At 45.4% G+C, this 20,000-nt stretch overlaps 1 protein-coding gene across 1 annotated transcript in view; it reads right to left on the bottom strand.

Moving 5' to 3' along the window:
* Nucleotides 1–20,000, bottom strand: part of hpse2 (heparanase 2) — a gene marked incomplete at its 3' end in the record, with an annotated part of 95,712 nt that overhangs the window by 5,448 nt on the left and 70,264 nt on the right. The window contains exons 7-10 of the mRNA XM_083658689.1: nucleotides 17,465–17,558; nucleotides 16,889–16,995; nucleotides 15,489–15,603; nucleotides 4,400–4,545 (exon numbers count right to left, since the gene is read on the bottom strand). Coding sequence (XP_083514815.1) covers nucleotides 4,400–4,545; nucleotides 15,489–15,603; nucleotides 16,889–16,995; nucleotides 17,465–17,558 — 462 coding nt within the window. The remainder of the gene's footprint in view (nucleotides 1–4,399; nucleotides 4,546–15,488; nucleotides 15,604–16,888; nucleotides 16,996–17,464; nucleotides 17,559–20,000) is intronic.

Raw genomic sequence — 20,000 nt, 5'->3', positions numbered from 1 at the left:
CTGTGCGTCAGCTCGACATCTCTAGACATCTCTCCCAGTCACCACCTCCACGCTCTCACATCTCCAAGAGCTTGATGCTTATCTGTGTTTAGGGCACAGGGCGAGCCGTGTATTTGATTAAACTTCCAAGACTTGCTCGTGTTCAATATTGTCAACGGGAGGAATAAAGTAGTGAGAAAGACGGCGGCGCGTCTGGCTCCGTGTTCCACTCCCGGAGCCAGCGCTTGTGAGAATGGGCGGACCGTGTCTCCGAGTGATAGATCAGATGGTCTGATAGGGGGAAGAGATAATGACCTTGCGGGGCCCTTTCAGATGATGAGGTTCCAAGGCCTCCAAAGCAGGAACAGAACCAGGTCTCCATGCTGTTTGATGTTGGAGCATCGGTGGAGAGTCAAACTAAAAGCCATGCAAACCACTAAATGGGGTAAAAGGGCACATATTTTATATATATATATAAAATATATATATATATAAAATATATATAAAATATATACATTATATAATATATTTCCTTTCAAAGCGCTAAGTGGCCGACGTGGGTTTGGAGTGGCATGGCGCGCCATGGACGACTCGAACCCTAACCCGAGCTCCCACATTCACGTTCAGCAGGTCCTACCACAGCCAGCCTATCAGGTGGCTGTTACCACAGCCAGCCTATCATGTGGCTGTTACCACAGCCAGCCTATCATGTGGCTGTTACCACAGCCAGCCTATCAGGTGGCTGTTACCACAGCCAGTCTATCAGGTGGCTGTTACCACAGCCAGTCTATCAGATGGCTGTTACCACAGCCAGTCTATCAGGTGGCTGTTACCACAGCCAGTCTATCAGGTGGCTGTTACCACAGCCAGTCTATCAGGTGGCTGTTACCACAGCCAGTCTATCAGGTGGCTGTTACCACAGCCAGTCTATCAGGTGGCTGTTACCACAGCCAGTCTATCAGGTGGCTGTTACCACAGCCAGTCTATCAGGTGGCTGTTACCACAGCCAGCCTATCAGGTGGCTGTTACCACAGCCAGTCTATCATGTGGCTGTTACCACAGCCAGCCTATCAGGTGGCTGTTACCACAGCCAGTCTATCAGGTGGCTGTTACCACAGCCAGTCTATCATGTGGCTGTTACCACAGCCAGCCTATCAGGTGGCTGTTACCACAGCCAGTCTATCAGGTGGCTGTTACCACAGTCAGTCTATCAGATGGCTGTTACCACAGCCAGTCTATCAGGTGGCTGTTACCACAGTCAGTCTATCAGATGGCTGTTACCACAGCCAGTCTATCAGGTGGCTGTTACCACAGTCAGTCTATCAGATGGCTGTTACCACAGCCAGTCTATCAGGTGGCTGTTACCACAGCCAGTCTATCAGGTGGCTGTTACCACAGCCAGTCTATCAGGTGGCTGTTACCACAGTCAGTCTATCAGATGGCTGTTACCACAGCCAGTCTATCAGGTGGCTGTTACCACAGCCAGTCTATCAGGTGGCTGTTACCACAGCCAGCCTATCAGGTGGCTGTTACCACAGCCAGTCTATCAGGTGGCTGTTACCACAGCCAGTCTATCAGATGGCTGTTACCACAGCCAGTCTATCAGGTGGCTGTTACCACAGCCAGCCTATCATGTGGCTGTTACCACAGCCAGTCTATCAGGTGGCTGTTACCACAGCCAGTCTATCAGATGGCTGTTACCACAGCCAGTCTATCAGATGGCTGTTACCACAGCCAGTCTATCAGGTGGCTGTAGCAGCACACTTGTTGATTATGAACTATTTCAGATATGTGCTCCCATGTCAACAGGCCTCATCAGCAGGTTACAGCTGTGTGTGTGTGTGTGTGTGTGTGTGTGTGTGTGTGTGTGTCTGTGTGTGTGTGTGTGTGTGTGTGTGTGTGTGTGTGTGTGTGTGTGTGTGTGTGTGTGCGTGCGTGTGTGTTGGTTATGCAACACTTGCTCATTCGCCATCTATTGCCCGTCTATCCAGCATGTCTCTGAGAGATGCTCCACCCGTCTCCAGAGAACAGGGCGTAAATCTAGCCTGCTGCTGACAGCCTGGGTTAAAGGAGAACCTTGAACAGGCCCTGGTGGCACTCTGTTATCTTCTGCCTGCACAGACCCACTTATTGTCTCCACCCCCCCACATGCCCCCCCCTCTAGCCAATGGGAGACGGGATAAAGGCCTAGCACACCTGTTAGCACACCTGTCAGCAGCTCTTTGACGGCAAGGAGAGAGACGGCCCCCACGCACCTGTTAAGTGATACCCGTTACATTTTATAGGCTTTGGCGCTGTGAATGAGCGGGTGTCTGTAGGCTGGTTATTTATGGGAAGCCGAATGGGCCCCGTCTGGGGATTGTGTTCTTACCCAGCAGACACTGAGCCTCAGGTGCCTGCAGGAGGACACAGCACAGGGAGGAGAAAAACCGCAGTCTGGTTTCTGTGAACATCTTCAGGGCCATTCCCAAAGCATTTGCTATGACTAATGGGCTAAGGGCCCAGACACACCAAGCCGACCGTCGCTCAATGTCCAGGCCGTCGGTCAATGTCCAGGCCGTCGGTCAATGTCCAGGCCATCGGTCAATGTCCAGGCCATCGGTCAATGTCCAGGCCGTTGCTCAATGTCCAGGCCGTCGGTCAATGTCCAGGCCATCGGTCAATGTCCAGGCCGTCGCTCAATGTCCAGGCAGTTGCTCAATGTCCAGGTCGTCAGTCAACGTCCAGGCCGTCGCTCAATGTCCAGGTCGTTGGTCAATGTCCAGGCCGTCGGTCAATGTCCAGGCCGTTGCTTGATGTCCAGGCCGTTGCTCAATGTCCAGGCCGTCGCTCAATGTCCAGGCCGTCGCTCAATGTCCAGGCCGTCGCTCAATGTCCAGGCCGTCGGTGAGTATCTGTGGCCCTAGTTTTTGCAGTGTGTCCCGCACTATTGGCACTACTCGGCCTGAGAGAAATCACTCTGATTGGCTGGTCAGCCACTGTGGCCGCCTGCCACTGTGATACATTCAGGCGGCGTCTCGTCATAGACGCGTGGTCACTGGGTCAGCGTGGGGGAAATCCTCCCGTTCTTCCCAGCCAGCATACTGTAGTTAGCATTTAGCTGCTAGCTCAGCCCAGGCAGATGGGATCAGGGGGTTCAACCACCGCAGTAAACGCACATCTGAACAGACCTACAGACCTGCTGCTGTTGAATCTCCAATCCTGTAGTGTAGAGCCGCAGCACCGTCCTTTGGTGAGTCAGCCCATTGAGATATATGGGGTCGCCCCCCCAACGTCTATGCCATGTTAAAAGTATTTCAAAATCACTGTTTTATTTATTTAGTTATTTTTTGGCCAAAACTGTCTCACTTGGCGAGGGAGGGAGAGAGCGCGAGCGAGCAAGAGAGAAGCACACAGACACACAAATACCATGTCTAGAATAAATCAGTCATTTCTATAATTGCAGACAGGCTTGCAGAAAAAGGAGCTAACGCATCTATAACTTAGGAGTGCACTCGGAGAGCAAAGACCTCCGCCATGGCCAACAATCCAGTCTGATATCTGAGACATGCAGATTTATTGAGTCGGATCAGAACCCTGACCCACCCACACCCCCTCAGCCACTCCCCTATCCACCCGTTGAACCTTCCTATCCCTCGCTACAACCCCTTTTCCCTCTCCCCGGTCCCTCCCCTGACCCCAATCGGATCCATGCCAAAATCTAAAGGGTTCTTCCTTGGCCCATGGCACACCCTTCCACCATGGAGTTTTATTTCCTCTGACGCAGGCACAGAACGTACGAGCTAGTAGACAGACAGCTGTCATCGTTGCAGTGTGTTCAAGTATAAAAAAAATTATTTGGCATCAGACTTAAAGAGCGTGGTGCAGGTAAAAAAAAATCGGAATTTACATTTTGGGCTCATGGTTAGGATGAAAAAAAATAAAAATAATCAGGCCCCCAGGGCAGAGATATGGAAAAAAAGATGGCATTATAAATGGGCGTTCAACACCTGTGACATCACTTGTTGCTGGACGTTCTGCTGGGGCTGACACAGGGATGCAAAGTCATGAAGAGCGAAAACGGTGCCAGAGACCAGGGCAGACATAAAACCACTCAGAAATCCTCCTATTTTGGGATGAAAAAGGTGGCGGTCACTTAAAGAAAGGTGACTAGTTTGCATCCCTGTGACATGACAGGTGTACACTCCCAGTTCAGGAATAGTGCCCCCTGCAGTTTACAAAAACGAGTCTAAATCCAAAATCCCATTGCTATATACCTCTCCCATATATTAATCCAATGTGGTCTCGAACCTGCACCATGCTCTTTAATAGGACCGTCAGCCTCAAATAACCCGTTTATATTCACCAGATCATAGAATATAATGTACACTCATGTTGTCTCAGACGATACTGTGGAGTCCATGGAGGTTGACCTGCTTACTTGTAGAAGCTGGTGCAGTGGGCGTAGATGCGGAGCTTGTCTCGTATGACCCGGCCCGGACGTGGTTTCCTCTGAAGTCCAGCCACCCGCACAGCCAAAACCCTGGGACCGACCAGCCGCTTGAAGACCAGAGAGAACCAGTAGTCCTGTATGCACACACACACACACACATGACATGACATGACATGACATGACATGACATGTAGTGTATTCCAGTGGATTGCAATGTCTACGTCGTCCAGATCATTGTAATGCCTAGTATTCACCGGGCTGGCATTTAAAGTCACAACCAAGGGGGTAGGTAGCTCGTAGCTCCGTTCGCGAAACCAATGCGGAAGTGTCTTAAACCGAATGGCCTGAAGGGGGTGACTCCACTGGCTGCAAAAAGAAGTCAGATTGTATGGAAGTGAATGGAAAAATGACTCGACTTCTCACTTGATTTATGGCCCCACTTTCCTAATGAGTTTATTATCTCAATCAATAGTTTCAGGTCTTCTTCAATACAGCATGATGTTACATTTTGTCAATTATGGTCCCATTTAGAGTCAAATAAATGATAAAGCAGGCTATGTTGTGAGGCGTGATTGACAGGTTGCCTGTCCAGTGATCACGGAGCTCACCGCTCACGGACAAATAGCAGGCGGAGCTGCGGCTCTTCTCCTCTAAATACACGCCACTTCCGGCTCCAAATAACCAAGATGGCGACGGTGAAAACGCCAAACTCGAGACTTCAAAAACGGGAGTCGAAAGACCAACGGGTGACGTCATGCAGCTACGTCCGTATTTATGATACGGTCTATCTACGGTCACAACACACACCGACAGGTTTGGAAAGCAGAGGATGCGTGAAAGACCACTGGGCCAGTCTCATGGTTACGAGGTAGTTCCAAAGCGTTGCCTACTACTGCGCCTTTAAATGCAACAGCCAATCTGACGTGAGGATTTTTATTGGAAGAGACCCTCTAATACAGCAAGAGGGGATTCCACTGAGAGGGAATATTGCTAAAATCTCCGCTCTGTTTATTCAGCCATGGAATGGCCTGACAATTTCAGAAACAGATAAAGTTTCACAAACTGTGAGAATGACTACGATACCAGTGCCAAAGAAAAGTCCAAAAATATTATGTCAACATTTTCATACCCAACATTTTGTTGTAGCTTTTTTTGTGCCATGTAATATGCCACACGATATCTAACAACTGTTGACCCATTTCGGATTGACAGGCCTTAAATATGACATTTTTTACCAAATATTATGCTCCGTCCTGAATTGCTGCGTTGTGTTATCATTGTTGAGTGGTCCACCATACTGTGTCTCTCTCCATAGACTACACAGACTCAACACCTCTCCGAGAGGCTCAGAACAACATGTGTTCCTCAGGAAGTTCCCATGCAATCCTGCATATGGCAACATTTAAGGGCTTTTTTTTTCTTTTTTCCCCATGCAGGCTTTAACTTAATTTGCTGCTCAGGCATCGGAGAGCAGAGCACAGTATAGCACTGTATAGTGTAGGCCACAGGCACAGGGATGGATGGATGAATGACTGTACGGGCCAGAACTGTGATCTTTGATTATTACAAACTGGATGAAACAAAGAACAGTTCCGAGTCTGGAGGAGGAGGAACACAAGTTTTTATTTGTGCAAGATGGACGCCGGCGATGCTATACTCTTGCTGCGTATTCAAATTTCAAAAACGACAGTCGTGGGGAAATCGTCATTATCGAGACACGTTTTTAAACTTCAACCGTGACGAAATCCCTGGACCGGAACGGCGATCTGCGGGGCATAGAAGTGACATCTGCAGCGCTGTGAAATATCAGCTGAGCTCCTAAAACCTCAATGGTACTGTCTGTCTGTCTGTCTGCTAATCTCACATCTCACAGACTCTCTCTGTCTTTCTTACTAGATAGAGTAGACTGACAGAAAGACCCATGCAGACGCAGCCAAGCAGAGCAACATCATGCTCACTCTCAGTTCCTAAATCAGGCAGTCTGGTCTAGACCAGGGGTTCTCAACCTTTTGTAACTTAAAGACCCTGGAAACCGAAATCCACAGAAACCTTCTAACTATATTATTAGGCCCACTTCTGATTGTTAAAACAGTTCCGAAGGCCACCTTCCCAGATAAATGAAAGACAGAGCAAAAAAGTCATTGAAATTATGCATTTTAATTTGAAGTTTTTTATCTATATAATTCTTGAGCACATTTAGATATAAAAATATATAAATAACTAGCTGTAATCACACTTTTTAATTTGATTTTATTAATATATTTGGCAATACCACTGCCTCGGTGGCCCACTACACGGTGCTCTGAGGCCCACCAGTGGGCCGCGGCCCAGTGGTTGAGAATAGCTGGTCTAGACCACACAGACAGGTATGCCATGTAAACTAGGAACCTGGACAAGCAAGGGATCCAGAAAACAAACCTTTTTACCAGAGATCAATGAAAGCGACTAGTGAACAGTTAACCTTTAGCATCTAGCTAAACAGACTAGTGAACAGTTAACCTTTAGCATCTAGCTAAACAGACTAGTGAACAGTTCACCTTTAGCATCTAGCTAAACAGACTAGTGAACAGTTCACCTTTAGCATCTAGCTAAACAGACTAGTGAACAGTTCACCTTTAGCATCTAGCTAAACAGACTAGTGAACAGTTCACCTTTAGCATCTAGCTAAACAGGATAAATGCCTGGTTGAGACGTTGAGACCTTGTTAACGCCCTAGTATTCCAAGATCAAAGTGTGAGCTTACATCATTAGGCTAGATACAGTGGTACTACTGAAAACTGTCTTACCTAGTAGGTAAGACAGTTTTCAGTTTTTTCAATTTCATTCACTAAGAGGTTAACGATGTGCAGTATGCTCCAATTGGCTTGCCCATAATTAATTAAAGACAACAGTCATAACAAATTAATACACTTAGAACAGTGTCTGTTAGTAGCATGGTTAAAAGACGTACACGCACATACACCATAGCTTGTGGTCATGAGTGTTTGTAAGACAGAGGACCTGAGAGATGGAGAGTGAGAGATGACTGTGACTGAGAACCGAACCCTTGCCGACCAACTCAGGCCATCGTGGAGAAAACCGGAACGTTCAGACATCACATCTGACCTACAACAGCATTTAGTGCCTAAGTCACACTCTCTTCCGGGTTCCCCCTATAGGCCTAGGGGAGTGAAGACCAAATCAAACAAATCAAACAAAAAACAGGGGTGGGGGTGGTGGGGGGTTTTGTTTTGGTCTGAGTCAAATGTTCTATGGTCTCTCGTGATTCATCTCGTAGCTGAATTACTTGCTTTGTCCAAATAAAACATAAGGATTTTACAAAACGCCAGTGGAAAAATCAATGGGGAATTTCACTCCCTCCCTAAAGCCCCATGGGGAACCTGGAAGAGGCCGTGACTATGGGAGCATCAGCGAGGAGATTGGTGATTTATATCCACCTTATTTCTAGCTGCCATGATGCCTGATGGCTGCTTCTTCCATGATGCCTGATGGCTGCTTCTTCCGCTTCCGGTGTAATAGAGACTGTTTTACAGTCTATGGTTTTAACTTGACAAAAAACAGCCGTGTCGTTCGGGTGCTGGGATAACGTAATGCATTGTGGGTAGTCGGCTACTGTGGCTAATGCTAGCGGCTAGCGTAATAGTTACTTTACATGGCAGTAAAACGCCACTGAATGACCAAATTGATTAAACTTTAACCATTTCGAGTAACATTGTTTCCATACGGACCCCCAGCGTTGGTTAGTTGTTTATAACTTGACTATATTTATAACTTTTATAACGTCCTCCAGTTTCCGGTTTATAATTCGGGTCTGCAGCTGAGTATAACAAAGGAAATGGCAAGCTGCAACAATAAGTCACGTTAAACCGGACCTTGTACCCACAATTATTTTTTTTTACAGTGGGGCATTCAAAAATAAGGTGGATACAGTTTTTCTAAATGCTTGTGCGCGGGGCTTGTGTTCGCATCCGTGTGAAACTGGTTGTAGTTTTTGTTCTGAACCACTAACGTCTTCTGCAGTAAATGAACAGCAGAGTTCAGGCTGGGCTCGGAGAAGCCCTGGCCGGCGGCGGCATGTTGCAGCGTGGCCGACCTGCTGGTCTCAGCGGGAAGACACTTTGGTCTTCAGGAAATGCAGTCTTCGTTCTGGGAGAACACTACTGCTTTTGTCCACAGGGGCCACTAAACACAACACTAAATGATAGTTCCTCGTAGCTGCTTTAAATAGTGGAAACCCAAGGAGTGTCCTTTCAGACATGAACAATACGCCTTCTCCTATACTGTCACACACAAAATACTGGCATGTCTAACCCTCACAGCATGAAGGAGCCATCTCAGAGAAGGATAACTGGCACTCGTAGTTTATAACCCGCCTCTGGGGGTTGGGGGGTTGGGTTGGGGGCGGGGCAGACAGGGACAAAAACAAAGCCAGATGGCGAAATAGATTTTTTTTGTATTTGTATGCTTTATTAATTCAGATTGCATTGCATTTGCAAATGCGAATTGGTCTGGAATCTCCCAGTTCAATTTCTATTTCCAGGGGGGGTGTTAACAATGGGTGCATTCCAAAATGCCCCAACCAATCAGAGCGCCGAAACCTGTGATGCAGCACAGAGCGACTGACCAGACTAATGTTACTGATCAGCTGGTTGTTGAGTAGGGACACCTAGCGATGCTTTGACTTAAGTACACATTTTGACTCGGATGTTGAAAGTGGCCATCAGAACAGCGTTCAGTAGCAGCGGTCTGCTAGCAGCAGCGGTTTGGTATACAGAAATAACAGACGTAGAATGCCGTGATTGACCAATCAGATGAGTATTAAACAAAGCAGTGTAATAAAGGGGGCTGTGATTGGCCCGGCCGTTTTCAGGCCGGGTGGAAACGGGAGGGCGGCCAGACGCATCTGCTAGAGCAGGGGTGCCCAAATTCTTTCCCATGAAGGGCCAAAACTCAATCTGGGTGGAGGGCCGAGGGCCAAAAATAAATGTTGTGGAATTACATTAAAATGTATTGTGTTTTATAGAAAATTAACATTCTAAATCTAAAATAACATTTCAATATAATAATCTACTTTTTATCTGTTTGGTAATTGTAAAAAAACATCTGCATTTGTGGGGAGCACATTTAATCAGTAAACACCCAGTTAAAAAACAGTTTTTTTCCACCTTTGTAATCAAGAGAGAAATTTGACTTAATTCACAATTTGAGAAATCCTCAAGGTACTTTGAAAATCAGCTTTATTGTCCATCTTTTGTAAACAATTTGCCATGACAATTTGCAGGGATGCAATCTCAGGAGTGAACACAGTATCCGCAGCCACATTCAGACACTGTTTCACAAAGTCAGCACATGAAAAAGCTGTCCACCCTTTGCAATCAGTGCAGATATCTGATAACTTGCCCGAGTTGCATTCTGGATAAAAAATCGGGGGGTTGGGGGGGGGGGAACAACAACAAAAAAACATAAAAAAAAAAAAAGTCTGTGGCGGGCCAAAACAACTTGGCCCGCGGGCCCCAAATTGGTCAGCACTGTGCTAGAGCAAATAAAACAGAAGCTGGCAGATTGGTCAGGCTCCCAGGCTAATACCTTATTATCCCCGTGGGGAGATTTATCCTCTGCATTTGACCCATCCTCTACTAAGTACCTTGAGCCTATAGAGCAGTGGGCAGCCGCAGTACAGCGCCCGGGGGCCAACTCCAGCTCCTTAGCCAGTGCCTGGTCAGGGGCACTGACAGGAGTATTAACCCTAACATACACGCCTTTGACAGGAGTATTAACCCTAACATACACGTCTTTGACAGGAGTATTAACCCTAACATACACGTCTTTGACAGGAGTATTAACCCTAACATACATGTCTTTGAAAGGAGTATTAAGCCTAACATAAATGTCTTTGACAGGAGTATTAACCCTAACATATTCCTGATGTCATAGGAGGCATTGTGACATCACTGATGATGTCATCAGTGATAGGCGATAGGTGAGCAGTCAGAGGTCCATAAGATAAGATAAGTTAGGTGAGTAGTCAGAGGTCCATAAGAGGTTTTGTTAGGACATAAGTGCACTGTTCCAGTCTCAATGTTTCATTCAGAGTTTTTTAAATGTTGGAGGTTTTTGATGATTCCAGCTGAGCAAGATGCATTTCTTAGCTATATGATATTATGCCGATCCTCTTGACAGATGGGCTCTAGTGTCTTGTCCAAGTCCGTACCAAAAAGGTACCTTACAGGATTAATGTCCAGCGGAGTCTCCAGGATTCTGACAGATCTGTCAGATCATGGATGGACTGACAGATCTGTCAGATCATGGATGGACTGACAGATCTGTCAGATCATGGATGGACTGACAGATCTGTCAGATCATGGATGGACTGACAGATCTGTCAGATCATGGATGGACTGACAGATCTGTCAGATCATGGATGGACTGCATTGAGTGCATTCCAGAAGCGTTTCACTTTTCCACGACATGGATAAATGGATAATTGACGTTGTGCATGTTTTACACATAGAGGATGAGTTAGGATACATCTGACTTAAACGGACCGGAGTAACGGTACCTTCTGTGCATAAACTTGTAATTCTGTTCAATTATCTTATGAAGTAAAGACATTCTGGCACATAGTATCCCACTGCTCATCACTAAAATACAATCTAGATCTTTTTGCCATACATTCTTAAGTGAAGTCAAGGAAGAGCTATAATGGTCTAACAGAGCTCTATAAATCAAAGACATTTTCCCTGTAAGTGTTGAGGCGCCCTCCAGAATCTCCTCAATGCCTGACAACCCCATTAGTACTCGTCCTGTCTTTTCAAGGTTAGTAATCAGGTGGTGGATTTGTAGGTAATTACAAAAATCCTGTTTTGGAATGTCAAACTCCGATCTTAATTCCAAGAAGGATGTCAGAGAGCCTTCATTAAACAGGTCTAGAAACTGATGTATACCCTATTCTTTCCACTTTGTGAACAGGGACTTTTCCAATTGAGGCTGGCACGTCTGGGTTAGAGGATAGAGGAGCTACCATGGATATTCTGCTATAATAAGCCCCACAAAACTTTGTAACATCTTGCCAGGCTTGTAGAGTATTGTAGATGATATAGGTTCTTAATACTGAATGTAGTGCACTTATGTTATTAATAAATGGTAGAGAGGAAATTGCAGATGAAATTTAGCTTGCTAGCTCTTATCAATTTGTTTATGGAATTTTAAAATGCTTTATTTAAGTAACGGGGCAGTGACTGAAATAAGTAGCTAAGTCACGGCAATATGTTCATTTTAATTACATTAATTCGTCCGAGAAATGAGATGGGAAGCAAAACATACATGATTTTGACAGGAGTATTAACCCTAACATACAGGAGTATTAACCCTAACATACATGTCTTTGACCTGTATGGATTGGGACAGAAGAGAATAGAGACGCACGCAAAGTGACCGCCTACTTCCTGCTTCAGCACTGTACCAGAGATTTTCATCCGCCATTTATTTTCCCATAGACATTTCGTAAGATGCTTATAAAAATAGTTTTACTTGTTCAAACCAAACTATCCAGATACATTTAGAAACAGGAGAGACCACATAACATTTCACTCCGACCAAAATAAATAAATAAAATGCGGATTTAAAGAAAATATTTTTTCGATGTAGTTTTGGTCCGGGTGAAATGTTCTATGGTCTCTCCCGATTCTAAATATAGCTGAACCGTTTGGTTTGACCGAGTAAAACTATTTTTATAAGCATTTTACGAAATGTCTATGGGAAAATACATGGCGGATGAAAATCTCTGGTACAGTGCTGAAGCAGGAAGTAGGCGGTCACTTTGCCAGGTAGGAAGCCAGGAAGGAGGAGTGAAAGGATAAGACGAGGTCGAGCGGGTGAAGTGGGCCAGGGGTTCGACTGCGCTCAACATCTAGCAAAGGGGAGCGATCCATGCAGGGGGAAGGGGCCACTTTCCCAGGCCATCAATTTCCCAGGCAGAGGACAGGTTGGCCTGGCCTGGAGTGAATTCTCTCAGCAGGTTGGCTGGTGCAGCCTTCAGACATCCAGCCATGTTAAAAGCATTGTGATCCTAGCGGGACGCCATCATTCCCCGGGAAAATAACGGGAGGGGAAGAGGGAAGAAAAAATGAAGACATCTTGATTGTTTTTTTTGATCTCAATGGTGTGGTGAGATAGAAGAAAGCACCTATACTAGACTCTAGTATATGACTAGAGAGTCATAAACCAGGACTTTAGTGAAGGATTATTGACATATTTCACAGAAGTGATTGTTGCATGATCAAAATTACTTTTGTGGTTAAAAATGTCACTGCCTAACCGTGTTCTATTAGCTGTTTCCTTCTTCTTTCTTTCCCTATTTTCTTTAGCAAAACTTAGTAAAAAGAATAAAAGAAATGTGAGTCATAATAATAAGACTCGCAGTTGTTATAATAACACGTGTGAGACATGTGACTTGATTTCATCTTCTTTAACCTGCAGTGTGGGAGTAGTGATTTAGGTGTGTTTAATGTGAACCACGCAGCCCTGTTCAAGCTTCACTTTAAAACATTCTCACAATTCTCTTTAGACATCCACAAGTCTGTGTGCGATAAATCTTTATTATGACCCGAGGCATGCGGTCGCATTTTATCGCAGCTTCTCACACCTTGGTCCAACTGATAGTAAAGCAAAAGCAACATCCAAGTTGAGGTCCCTCTTTCATTTATCTTACTTTTATTTTTCCCAGCACAAATTAAATATGTTAAGACATGATTTAAAACATTTGATCCCAAATCTAAAATACATAAATAACCAAAGACCATGTTGTTCTAACCTTGAATATAATAGAAGAACCAGGAGTTTCTCTGAGATATTTCTCATGTAACTGTCTTCCATTGTATGCCTCTGCATAGGCTACCTGCCCAGGGCTATGACACATGTATTTCAGTTATTCTGGGACATCAGGATATGCTGATAATGTAAAAAGTTAAACCAGGATAATGATCAGTTAATGAACAATGTTTGCATTTAACACAGCTCCACAGCTATTCTCTCAACCACTGGGCCGTGGCCCACTGGTGGGCCTCAGAGCACCGTGTAGTGGGCCACGGACGCAGTGGTATTGCCAAATAGATTAATACAAATAAAATAAAAAAGCGTGATTAGATAATTATTTATTTTGATATCTAAATGTGCTCAAGAATGATATAAATCAAAAAGTTCTAATTAAAATGCACAATTTCGGGTGACTTTTTTCTCCCTCTTTCATTTATCTGGGAAGGTGTTCCTCAGAGAACTATTTCAACAATCAGAAGTGGGCCTGACGTTACAAAAGGTTGAGAACCCCTAAATGATACGAGACCTCAGCGACAGTTTTTGGACCCAACAAACCCCCCCAGATCTGTGACAAACACCCCCAGATCTGCGACAAACCCCCCCAGATCTGAACGATTGAAAGACGCGACTCTGTGTGAGACTGCGTTTGTGAAGTCGGAGTTTCTCCTGGTGAAATAATAATAATAATAGTAATAATGTGTGATGCCTTTGTCGTAGCTCAGTCATATATTGTGAAACCCAAAATGACTGATGACTTTAATGACCGACTCGGGTAGTGTGCCCGTGTCATAAGAAACAGACAAGTCACTACTAGCAACCAATTCTCATTTAGGCTGCGCTATCTTTTAGCATTCCGTGTCCATTTCAGGTGGCTGATCGCGTGGACTAAACTTGGTGGAAACCCTGTTCCAGCATGGTCCAGTCCACATGAGGAACGCAGGACTGGCCTGTTCCACTTCACAGTGTTGCAAGGGGATTTCACTAACATACTTTAGTCCAAACTCACCACATGCGAGGACACTCAATCCACCACAAACAACTTAGGCTTCTGGCTGAAACGCGTATGTTGTGGCCTGACAAAGATGTGCATAAAAAAAAGAGAGAAGAACAGACATTGAGAGTGCCGGCCCTGTTTTCCTTCGTTTTTCTAAGATTTCACTAACATGTCTGTGCATCTCAACGTCTCAGGTTGCAGATCTCTCACCGGCCGACCGCTCCACACAGAGAAGCACACAGTTGTGATGGGGGACGAGGGGAGGCATGACACTGTCCTGAGCTCCTGACAAAGGGCTATAGTTACATGGTAGTTCGCCCCCGCATCATCTAGCCACTCAACACCACTAAACGCCTTTCATCTCAGCTAATAGCTCCCACGGGAAAGAGCGAGAGGTGCCAGAGAGCCAGGCAGGAGAAAAATGTCCAGAGCCTAACAGGGGTTGTAACTAGGGGTGTGACTCTTTGGGTATCTCACAATTTCGATTTGATTTCGATTCCTGGGGGTTCGACGATTCGACCCAAAATTGATTCTCGATTCAAAACGATTCCCAAATGAAAATCGATCCACCACATAGGTTGCAGGATCTACACCAGGCCGCTCGCTGTGTGCTAAGAAGAGCGGTTGTAGAAAATGATGGCATGAAAGCGGAATAAAGTGTAAGATGATGTAGTTTTTACATTTGAAAAGGTTGTATTAACTGATTGCAATAATGTAAACACAGTACACACAAAGGCAAACCTAAAACAAAAGGTAACATAAAAACAAATAGATTTTTGGAAGTTGTGAATCGATTCAGAATGGAAGATAAGAATTGTGAACCTTAACATGAATCATGACAGCCCTAGTTGTAACCCGGGTTCCGATCAGATCCACATCAGCTCATCTGGGTTCGAGAGGTACATGTAAGCACTAGATCAGAACCACATCAGTTCCTCTGGGTTTGAGAGGTACACGTGAGCACTAGATCAGATCCACATCAGCTCATCTGGGTTCGAGAGGTACATGTGAGCACTAGATCAGAACCACATCAGTTCCTCTGGGTTTGAGAGGTACACGTGAGCACTAGATCAGAACCACATCAGTTCCTCTGGGTTTGAGAGGTACATGTGAGCACTAGATCAGAACCACATCAGTTCCTCTGGGTTTGAGAGGTACACGTGGTGAGCACTAGATCAGAACCACATCAGTTCCTCTGGGTTTGAGAGGTACACGTGGTGAGCACTATAGCCCTTGTTGAAATGAACGGGAGAGAGTGGTGAGACTCACAGGCAGAGGGTTGAACTGCTGGTCCACGAGGTGCGAGTAGCCGTAGTCGAAGAACGAGTGACGTAAGACAACATCCATCCCCTGCACAGCAGCCATACCCAGCGTGTTCACCCACCTGCAATACAAAGCACATACTGTACACAAAGAAGCCTGAATTAGCAGTGCTGCAGTGGGCACCATTGTGACAGTTTAGGACAGTAAAATACACGATGCATTAAAAATAAAAGTTATATATATTTTTTCCTGACTAATATTAGTCAGAAACACATTATAATAATATGCTAGTTATCTTACGGTATGCGACCTTTTAGCTCACTGTTATCAAGTCAGGTTATTTACAGAGGACATTGAAATATTAGTTTTCAAGTTCTTAAAGATGTCCTAAAGTCTCAACGCCAGCAGACCCATGAGAGTTCTTATGCTGATACACTACGTTTATGTTACTGTATGCTGCAGATCTCTCTCTTGGTCTGGGAAACTGTTCTAGCTCCAAACTGCTGTTGGGATCCTGACGAGTGATTGGTTCCCCCCAAAATCTTGCGGGCCCCAATCAGTAACGACTTTAGCAATCAGGCACACCCACCCAACCTGACTCTGTTGACTTTTGAAAATCAACCACTCTCATTGGTGCTACGACCTGTCAGTCATTAAATTTTGACCCCCCCTCCCCCCCAGACCCGCCCTCAACAGCAGCAGGGGCTGAGTGGCACAGACTCATTTATGTACTGTAGTATGCAGAGCGTAAATTTGAATCGTTGGAGAGACTAAAGACCTCCTGAAGTAAGTCATTTTTAAAAGATGTATATAAAACAGTCTACTTTGAATACTAACCTTTGTTTGATGGTTTCCCCCCACAAATAAAGTAAAATTATGTTGTTAAAATCCTTCAAATGAAATTAACTCCGCCCTCATTAAAAATGAGAGAATCTATGAATATACGAATATATTTAATCTCAAAAGTTTTCCTACTGGACACAAAATGTCTCCTACTTCGCTGTAAAGTCCATTCTCAGTGTCTGTGCACTGGAGACGTCTTCTACACTTGTGTCCGTTGATATTGGAGCAGAATTGGCTTCCAAACTATTTGTGTTTGTCACAAATCATGCCCATATTTTGAGGACAGAAAAACTTTCCACTTTCAGCAGTTGTATATGAAAACAGCCTTCTAGTGTTCTTGTTCTTTTTTATCCTTGACTGTTCTGTATTATGATGTTATGTGTTACTGTATGTCATGTATTTATAAGACCAGGGACCATGATGGAAATAAGTGTTCACACTTTTGCATGTCATCCCTTGGATTTTGTTATTCTTTATCCAAAATAAAATCAATCAATCAATCAATTAATCAATCAATGAAGAAACACATATTTTTGATTAACAGGTTTGGTAACAGTACTTACAGAAAGCCAGCAGCGTATGTGTCAGAGAGATTATTGGCGCCTCCTGACCATGCTGGCCCCACTCCACCCAGCCACACCTTCTTACCAGGAGCATGTGTGTTCACTACCTGTGTGATGTGATGAGAGGACAGGAGCGATCCATCAACTTTGTGACATCATCACTACCTTTCAGCTCAGCGCAAGCAACTTCAACACATCTTCAACACGTCTCATCAACAACAACAAAATCAACATAAAAAAGTAAAATAAAAAAAAAGGCCTGCCCTGAGGGCCAACACTTGCGCTCTCACCTTCTCCTCCTCCCATCTCTCCTTGCTAGCCTCATTTGCAATATATACTATGGAGGGGTTTGGCACTGTCCAAAAATTAGGAGCATTGAAAGGTTCTTGACAGGTTCTTTGTGGAACTAGAAACAGTTTGTCTACACAGCATCCCTCCAAAAGAACCATTTTCGGGTCCAGTTTGCACATTTATTTTGTTGTGTGGACTGACTTGATTCAGAATGGAATATGAAGTGTCATTTCAGAACTGGATGAACTGTAAATATTTAGGAGTGGAAGTTGATCGTTTCAGTACCTTGATGACCTTGGTGATCTGCTCCGTCAGCGTGTCCAGCAGACGAGTCTTTAAGAAGTCCTCCACTCTGTTCACTCTGCCGTCCATGTAATAACTGTCAGGGAAATGCCAGAGCATTGTCAATGTCCACTCTGTGCACTGTCTGCAGCACTGTGAGCAACAAACAGCATATTACAGTTAGGGTGAGCAGGTGTCCCACAGTGTGGGACTGCAAGTCTGCACACAGATAGACTGAGGGAGGAGAGAGAGAGGAGAGGGAGAGTAAGGGGGAGAGAGAGGAGATGGAGAGAGACTGAGGGAGAGAGAGAGGGAGACATTGTGTGCACGCGTCAATAGGGCAGGCAAGGCCGTGCAGCAGCCGAGCTGCGGGCAAGGTCGTGCAACAGCCGAGCTGCGGGCAAGGCCACACAGCAGCCGAGCTGCGGGCAAGGTCGTGCAACAGCCGAGCTGCGGGCAAGGCCACACAGCAGCCGAGCTGCGGGCAAGGTCATGCAACAGCCGAGCTGCGGGCAAGGCCACACAGCAGCCGAGCTGCGAATGCGAGCTGCAGAGCCAGCTCGGCGAGCCCGTGCAGTGGGCGAGCCTAGGAATCGAGCGCGCGAGATACCTAGTTATATAAAAGGGAGCAAGTGGGCACTGTTTGTTTGTTTAAATTTTCATCCCACTGATGATGTCACAATGTCAATGACGTCATCAGTGACATCATCAGTGACATCATTATTGACCAAAATCACTGATGATGTCATAGGCCTTGTGACGTCATCACTGATGTAACTTGTGGTTTTTGGTTTGGGCAATTGTGACATCACTGATGATGTAATAGACATTGTGATGCAACGTTGGGCAATTGTGCGCTGGCTGCTCATGGCAATAGGACAGGCGAGGCCACGCAGCGGCTGAGCTGCGTATGTGAGCTGCAGGGGGGTCGAGGCCGTGCAGCGGGCGAGCCTAGGAATCGAGCGCCCAAGATGCCGAGTACTTCATAAAATACATTCATTTTGATCCTACATCACTTAAAATCCAAATAATGAAGGATCAGTTTCAGTGGTTTCATAGATGAACACAATAAGTCATTTGACTCCAGCAGCTTGTGTGATGAGCAGGAGCTGCCATATTAAATCATACTCTCTCATGCTGACACTCCAATGTCTTGTCAATAAGTGGGATTGCTTAAGTGAAGAGTTGGGAACAAATAGATCCCAGATTCATGCGGAATGAGTGTGACTTCCAGCTGCTAATAATGTGTGCGTGCATGCGGGTGTGTGTGTGTGTGTGTGCGCCTGCTTGTCTGCTTGTGTTTGTTTTGGTGTTGGCGTGACACAGAGTTGGTGAGTGAGCGAGATGTTAATGAGAGATGATGTTGGAAGAGGATGATGAGAGGAGAGCAGGAGTTAGCAGGGCGTTTGTGCCAATAAGAGCTTTGCGTCAGTCAGGCAGACGGAGAAGCTGCTCCAGTGGAAAACAACACACATGCCCTTCTAATAAAGAGGATCACTACGCTCTCCAGCTGGAGGCCTGGCTGCTTCCAAACCACATTGCACAACGAGGAAACACCAGTAGGGCTGGGCGAGACGGACCAAAAAATCATATCTCGATACGCGATATATATCTTTCTAGTACAAAGTGGGCTAAATGTTCAGTGAAGTCAAAGCCACATGTTGAGAGTCACGAGCACTTTTATTACAAAAATAAGACTGTGATCAAAATAAAATGCAAAGAGGTTTCCTTCCCCGTCTTAAAATATACAGCTGCTAGGGCTGGGTGATGTGAACAAAATCAAATATCACAATATTCTTGATCATATATCGATATTGTAACAATATTGTAGGGATGACTATTGGTGCTTTCACAATGGGATTTTTAATAAATAATCATCAGTAATGTGGACTAAAGGCCCAATTATACTCAACGTTAAAGACGGAGACGGATACGGACAGAGCCTTCTGTCCGTACTCTGCGTTCATTTCGTCCGTTGTCCTCGAGTGCCCGCCGCCTGGGTGGGGTTGTCAAAAGGGCCTTTCTGTGTGGAGTTTGCATGTTCTCCCCGTGCCTCCCGGGGGGTTTCCTTCATATAGGAACCCCCTTCACCAAAACATGCAATATCCTGGTCGCTGAAGTGGTGCCTGTTCGGAGGGAGGGGAACTCGTTGGAATAGCGTGATCCTCCCACGTGCTATGTCCTACCGGTGAAGCTTCCCCTGTCAGGTGAAAAGAAGCGGCTGGCTAACTGCCCATGTCTCAGAGGAAGCATGGAGCCAGTTTTGGCTCTCCCCCTGATCGGCAGAGGGTGGAGCAGAAACCAGGATAAATAAATTAAAATTAGCTGGAGTTCGAGTTGTTTTTGTCCGATGATGATCTTACTGGACTGATTCACATTCTATGTCAGTTTGTTTTTTGTTTTACCGTGAGGTTCCCATAAGTTGAGATGATGTGAAATGTAAGAACACTCTCAGTTAGTGATTTGTGGACCATGGACCGGGGGCGCTGGCTGGTGTTGAAGCTCCTTAGTTTCCTGAGAAGAGCGAGGCGCTGTCTTG

The sequence above is a fragment of the Poromitra crassiceps genome (genome assembly GCF_964638095.1).
Source record: "Poromitra crassiceps genome assembly, chromosome: 22".
Classification (NCBI taxonomy): Eukaryota; Metazoa; Chordata; class Actinopteri; order Beryciformes; family Melamphaidae; genus Poromitra; species Poromitra crassiceps.
The sequence above is the reverse complement of the archived record's forward strand: the minus strand, read 5'-3'. Positions and strand labels throughout refer to the sequence as shown.